General features: G+C 45.8%; 1 protein-coding gene across 8 annotated transcripts in view; it reads right to left on the bottom strand.

Moving 5' to 3' along the window:
• Positions 1-3600: 3600 nt before the first annotated feature.
• The window catches only part of KRBA2 (KRAB-A domain containing 2), a 7442-nt gene continuing 3915 nt past the window's right edge, over positions 3601-7127 (bottom strand). For 5 of the 8 annotated variants that reach the window (XM_037739605.1, XM_037739604.1, XM_017531485.2 and 2 more), the window contains 2 exons: positions 6475-6643; positions 3601-5349 (listed from right to left, as the gene is read on the bottom strand). In XM_037739605.1, the coding sequence (XP_037595533.1) occupies positions 4097-5349; positions 6475-6565 (1344 nt within the window). In that variant the 5' untranslated portion in view covers positions 6566-6643 and the 3' untranslated portion in view covers positions 3601-4096. Of the gene's footprint in view, positions 5350-6474; positions 6697-7127 lie in introns of all 8 variants that reach the window. The other 3 variants (XM_037739608.1, XM_037739609.1, XM_017531484.2) reach the window with 2 other exon arrangements.

Raw genomic sequence — 7127 nt, 5'->3', positions numbered from 1 at the left:
GTGTGATCTTGGTTCACTGAAACCTTGTGGCTCACTGCAACCTCCACCTCTTGGGTTCAAGCAATTCCCCTGTCTCAGCCTCCCGAGTAGCTGGAACTACAGGTGCACGCCACCATACCTGGCTAATTTTTTGTATTTTAGTAGAGACAGGGTTTCACCATGTTGGCCAGGATGGTCTTGATCTCCTGACCTTGTGATCTGCCCGCCTTGGCCTCCCAAAGTGTTGGGATTACAGGCGTCAGCCACCCCTCCTGGGCCTATTTTCCTTTTAAATGGCATTATTTTCCATACCAGTTTTTATTTTTATGTAGCCAAATATATTAATATTTTCTCTATTCCAAGATCACAAAACTTTTTCCCCAATATTTTTATTACAGTTTTTAAAATTTTAATGTTTAAGGGTCAGACTTTCATTTTTGTCAAATGGACAGTCAATTGATCCAGCACTATTAACTGAATAATACATCCCTTCCCACTGATTAAAATGCCAATTCTATCATAAATTCCTAGAGATACATACGTCTGTTGCTGGCCTTTTTTGAACAGGGTCACCCAGGCTGCAATGCAGTGATACGATCACGGCTCACTTTAACCTTAGCCTCCCAGGTTCAAGTGATCTTCCCACTTCAGCTTCCCAAGTAGCTGGGATTGCAGGTGCATGCCACCATACCCTGCACTGGCCTTTCTTCAGCAATGGGCCACAGAAATGCGTATGTATGTGAGTGGCTGATGGTGGCCACCTGCAGAGTGCTGCATGCACCACGGCTCATTTGCTGCCATGAAGACATTGTGGGCCCACTGTGGCCACATATGCCGAGTTTTCAAGAGGTGTTAGACATCCAGATTTATATCTCCAACATTTTAAGTGTTGGCAATTAATTAAAAAACAATTTAAAAGGCTGGGCACAGTGGCGCACGCCTGTAATCCCAGCACTTTGGGAGGTCAAGGTGGGTGGATCAACTGAGGTCAGGAGTTCGAGACCAACCTGGCCAACATGGCAAAACCCACCTTTATAAATACAAAAATTAGCCAGGTATGGTGGCAGGCACCTGTAATCCCAGCTACTTGGGAGGGTGAGGTAAGTGAAATCACTTGAACCCGGGAGGCGGAGACTGCAGTGAGCCAAGATTGCACCATTGCACTCCAGCCTGGGCGACAAGAGTGAAACAGTCTCAAAAAAAAAAATTTTTTTTTTAAACATATGGACAAAATGTATTTGCAAGCTGAGACTAGCTGTGGCACACTGGTTGGTGATCTCTATTCCAGATGCTGAAATATGATAATGCAGGCCAGACTGGGCCCAGAAATCCACCTCTCTTTCCCACTGCCAACATTAAGAAGCAAAAGAGGAAGAGTGATGCGGCAGCTCCTGGAAACCCAGGTTATTTGCAGGCACCTCTGGGAAAGAAGGCAGTGTTATGGCTCGTGTCACCTTTTACCTACACGAGTTGATGACGTGGTTCCCGGTTTGCCAAGTAACTAGGAGGAAGGAGATCAGCACTGGGGAGCGGAAGGTAACATCCTCAGTCAAAGTTGGGCTTCCCAAACCTGCTAGGCTGAATTACAAACAAAGACAATGGGTTGGAAGGAGGATGGAAAGTGGGGTGCTGGCCAAGAACAGAGCAAGATTTTGGCCCCCCAAAACAAGCTGGAAAGTGATGTCACTTCCTATGTGATCATCATGCAGCTTCCCTGGGGTATACCTTCCAACTTAACACTGCTGAATCTGAAAAGAAATGGCAATGAACGGAGGTCTCCCACTCTTACACGGAGAACAGGATCTGCTTGCAGCCAAGATGAATCACATTGTAGAACTTCACTATTCAGAGAAAGCCCCTCTTCACATGCAGAATCTCGCTGGTCTCTCAGGACAATCCTGTGAGGTGGGCAGCATCAGGAATGTTACTGCCCCTTACAGAAGAGGGAACTGGCACTAGTGACAATCAAAATGGGTTTTAGATGGCTCTGGAATGTGCAGGAAGGACACCTTATAAAGAATAAAAGACTGCAGGCCCTTCTTCCCCATGCCCATTTGTGTAGAATCATTTACTCATTAAATTCACTGAACACCTTCAACGGGCTAGGCACTCTGCCTTAGGCATTGGGAACATAGGCGTACACAGGTCCTGGGCACTGTCCTCTCCTGTGGCTGGTCAGTCATCCTTGCTCTGGACCATGACCCAGACTGGCCTTGCCCTACGCCTCTCTAGGTAGAGCAGTGATCTCAGCCCAACTCTTGCATTTTGTTCTAGAAATCTCGATTGTTTCCCTATTCGTCACTTCCTGAGAGGCACTGACCTGTGCCAGGAACAGGATATGTTTTTAAGTGCTTGAGACACAGACAAGTGGCAGACTCTTACCCACATTCCAGCCATACCTTAATTCTGACCTAATTTTAATGTTTCATGCAGTCACACAATTCTCTGTGTAGGACGCTCCGAGCAGGGATGGCACATACTTCTCCTGAAGTGGCAAACAGCCCAGTTGGTGAGGTGGCCAGTCTCTAGGACATCTTGGATGAACCTCTTTTCTTCTCATTACTTTTCCTTCATCTACTTCGTTTTTGTTCTGAGACAGAGCCTTGCTCTGTCGCCTAGGCTGGAGTACAGTGGTGTAATCTTGGCTCACTGTAACCTCCACCTCCTAGGTTCAAGGGATCCTCCCACCTCAGCCTCCTGAGTAGTTAGGATTACCATGCCAGGCTAATTTTTTGTATTTTTGTAGAGATAGGGTTTTACCGTGTTGGCCAGGCTGGTCTCAAACCCCTGGACTCAAGTGATCGGCTGCTTAAGCCTCCCAGTGTTGGGTTTACAGGCATGAGGCACTGTGCCCAGCCTTCCTTCCTCTACTTATTTTCCTGTGATGCCTCATGTTTCAGGGTATGTGTCTGAGGGGCGGGAATATGTACCAGATATATCTAGGGCAGCCCCATCAGCTCTTATTTGCAGGCATTTTCTTCTATTGACTATAATGAGTAGAACTGTGTCTCTCTCTCTTTTTTTTGAGACGGAGTCTTGCCCTGTTGCCCAGGCTGGAATGCAACGGCAGGGTCTCAGCTCACTGCAACTTCCACCTCCTGGGTTCAAGTGATTCTCCTGCCTCAGCCTCCTGAGTAGCTGGGATTACAGGTGTGAGCCACCATGCCCGACCAGAACTGTGTCTCTTAAAAAGATAAGTCCAGGTTCAAGTCTCTAGTACCTGTGAATGTGACCTTACTTGGAAAAGGAGTATGTGCTGATCTAATTAAGGTAAGGATCTTGAGATGAGATCATCCTCATTAGAGTGGGCCCTAAATCCAGTGACACAGATTTGGTGTCCAATGATGTCTTTACAAGAGACAGAAAATAATACACATGGTCACAGGGGAGAGGGCCACACAAAGATAGAAGCAGAGACAGGACTTACACTGTCATAAGCCAAGGAACACCAAGGATTGCTGTGGCTATCAGAGAAAGGACAAAGGCATGGAATGGATTCTCCCCCAGAGCCTCCAGGAGAAACCAACCTTACTGACACCTTAACTTCAGACTTCCGGCCTCCAGAACTGTGAGACTCAATTTCTGTTAAGTCACCCAGGTGGTGGTAATTTTTTATTTTTATTTTTTTGAGACAGAGTCTTGCTCTGTCACCCAGGTTGGAGTGCAGTGGCACAGTCTCGGCTCACTGAAACCTCTGCCTCCTGGGTTCAAGCAATTCTCCTGCCTCAGCCTCCCAGTTAGCTGGGATTATAGGCACACACCACCATGCCCAGCTAATTTCTATATTTTTAGTAGATACAGGGTTTCACCACATTGGCCAGGCTAGTCTTCAACTCCTGACCTCAAGTGATCTGCCCGATCCAGCCTCCCAAAGTGCGGGGATTACAGGTGTGAGCCGAGTGTCTGGCCAGGCTGTAGTAATTTTTTATGGCAGCCCTAAGAATAAACACACAGACCCAGTCAAGTTTTCCCTTTTTGAGCAAGGACTGCCATGTACAACCTGACCTGAGAGTGGGGCCTTCAATCCTTTCCCCTGGGGCCTCTGGCAACAGTTCTCAGATGACTCTAATGCTTGGAGACACACCTGTGTGTGACGGTCCCCTCAGCAGGCATCTGTTCACCAGCAGAGGAGGCCGGAAGCCCCTTGTGAGGTACTGGGTTCTGTAGCTTCAGGAGTGGGATCAACGTCATCCTCCATATCAGATCTGTCTGCTCCAATCTCAGCCCTTTCTTCCTGCCTGGTCCAAAGGCTATTTTCTAGCTGTTCTTCAGCAATTTCTAGCTCTTCTTCTGTTTGTAAAGTAGCCACAGTTTCCCGAGGCAAGTTTGAGGAATATAGCCCAAATTTGGCTTTACAACCAAACATTGCCTCAAATGGACTTTGCTGCAAGGAAACGTCGAAAGCCTGATTCCTCACCATCTGCACGAATCGGAGGCCTTTGGCCCAGTGACATGAGTAGTTACTCTGCATCCAGGTACTTATCATGTTCTTTATATCACGGCTTGCTCCTTCCAGGGAGCCCTGGGCGTGGCCAGGGTGGTGCTTACCAGGCACAATCCTTAGGTCTGGCCACAACTCATTGAGCTCACGAACAACCTGGTTTGTGAACTCAATGCCACTGTCGGAGTCTAACACACTGGGTGTACCAAGAATTGTGAAAATATCTAACAAGACACTGACCACCTCATGGGTCTGTTTGCTTTTTAATGGCCGTAAAATAATAAACTTGGTCAAGTGGTCTTGGTAGTATAAAATGAACTTGAATTCACCATCGGCACTTGACTGCATGTCAAGTATTTCAACTTGGCATGTGGAGTCTATGTCCTTAACAGTCATGGGCTTGGGCGCAAGGCCTCTCTTGGGTACTGGGTTCTTCTGGTGGCACTGTTTACACAGAGTCAGATATAAGACAATAACTTCTTTGGTGACATTCCCATATTTTCCCTGCAGCTCCTTAAGCATGCGTGTCCGCCCACCATGTCCAATTCTGAGATGTGTGTCATGCAGAATATCAAACAATTCTTCTTTATGCACATAATACCGTATTCGATCTCGTTCTCCATGAGTAGCCTCTATCAGTTTCTCTGTGCCCTGTACAGAGATCACATCGTATTTTGCTGCACGGCGATAATCACGTGATGACTTCTTCCCTTTTTCTTTAGCTTCTTTAACTTCCTTTATTGTTTGAAAGTACTTTTCTTTGGAAAATACCTTGCTGTTGTAACTTTTGCCTTCTACTAACTTTGTTACACTCATAAGAAACTTTTCTCTCATGTTACTTATCTCCATTTCCATTTCACTTGCATTTGAAGCCCCAGGTGGATCATTTGGAGCTCTCTGAGGCATCATGGAGAACTGTAAGAAGGATCCTAAGAAAGGAAGAGAACGAAGTTAAATTCACTGACACACCCACCTGGAAGACTTTCCCTCTAATGTTCCTCAATTCTTTCATCTAATTTTTGAAGATGATTACATGGAAGAATGATAATAGAATATAGTATAAAGCAGCTAGAAAGCCAACTAGAACCATCCAAAACCAGAGCATAGCAATAGAATTTGACATCAGTAAGATCACAAATATGTAGAGGTTTTAGACTTTAGGTGAACAGAAAAAACAATGAAGCCGTTAGCTTATAGCATGAAACCTAATCGACTGGTTATTATTAATTGAATAGGAGAGAGGATAAACAGAAACTTCTAAGGCAGCAGACTAAAATCTTACCCTTAATATCCTTTAAAATAATATAAATGGGAGAACCCTGCTAAAAGGTACCATATAATAACAGCAAACTTTTTTTTTCTTTTTTTTTTTGAGACGGAGTCTCGCCCTGTTGCCCAGGCTGGAGTGCAGTGGTATAATCTCGGCTTGCTGCAACCTCTGCCTCCTGGGTTCAAGTGATTCTCCTGCCTCAGCCTCCTGAGTAGCTGGGATTACAGGCATGTGCCACCACACCCAGCTAATTAATAGCAAACTCTTAAACTGAAATTAATACCAGGGATTGCTTCTGAGCCTTCCCATAATCAACAGAAACAATTTCTTGGGTGGGTGCAGTGGCTCGTGCCTGTAATCCCAGCACTTTGGGAGGCCAAGCTGGGCAGATCACTAGAGGTCAGGAGTTTGAGACCAGCCTAGCTAACATGGTAAAACCTTGTCTCTACTAAAAATACAAAAATCAGCCAGGTGTGGTGGCAGGAGCCAGTAATCCCAACTACTTGGGAGGCTGACGCAGGAGAATTGCTTGAACCCAGGAGGCAGAGGTTGCAATGAGCTGGGATCATGCCATTGCACTCCAGCCTGGGAGACAAAGTGAGACTGCCTCCAAAAAAAAGACAAAACAACAACAACAAAACAACAACAACACAATTTTTTATTGCTGAAGAATCTGTCCTTATTTTGGGGGAATCAAGAAGAAAGCTGTGGGGATATTTTTAAATGACGGTTTCCCCTTGACAATTGTCTACAGGATTAATAAAGGAAGATCCTCAGTCCTTACCCTGTGGGACCATGTTCTCATAACTGTCCAGCATTGTGTCCCCGTAGTAATCCTTTTGAGAGGCTTCTAAATAATTCCAATCTTTGGTCATATCTTCAAATGCTGTTGCCTCTGGAAACAATGCTGGCTGCTGTCATAGGGCCTGGGCTAAGGGGCAGCTTCAGCAGGACTGGAGAAGAGATGAGAGGGCACCAGGAATGAAGGCGTGCAGCATAAAGGACTCTGAAAGTAAGTCAGGTGAATAAACGGAAGAAATAAGAAAGAGGTCTCATATCCAACACAATGAGTACAGCTTCATGGATGAGGGAAAGTTTTGCTTTCCTGGGGGGTCTATCAGTCTGGCTTGTTTTGATGCTGCCAGAGCTGCCGCCGATGAATTAATATTTCCAGAATAAAGCAGAGTCCAAGTGAACCTGGGCACTCCAAGGTGAGGAGATGCTTTCAGATACAGGCTTGATGCTCTTTTTTTTTTTCCTCAATTTTTTTTTAATTGCATTTTAGGTTTTGGGGTACATGTGAAGAACATGCAAGATTGTTGCATAGGTACACACATGCAGTGTGATGTGCTGCCTTCCTCCCCATCACCTATATCTGGCATTTCTCCCCATGCTATCTCTCCCCAACTCCCCACCCCCCTCTGTCCCTCCCCTATT

Source organism: Cebus imitator, unplaced genomic scaffold (genome assembly GCF_001604975.1).
Source record: "Cebus imitator isolate Cc_AM_T3 unplaced genomic scaffold, Cebus_imitator-1.0 Scaffold72, whole genome shotgun sequence".
Taxonomy (NCBI): Eukaryota; Metazoa; Chordata; class Mammalia; order Primates; family Cebidae; genus Cebus; species Cebus imitator.
Note: the sequence above shows the minus strand (reverse complement) of the source record. Positions and strands in the feature narration are given on the sequence as shown.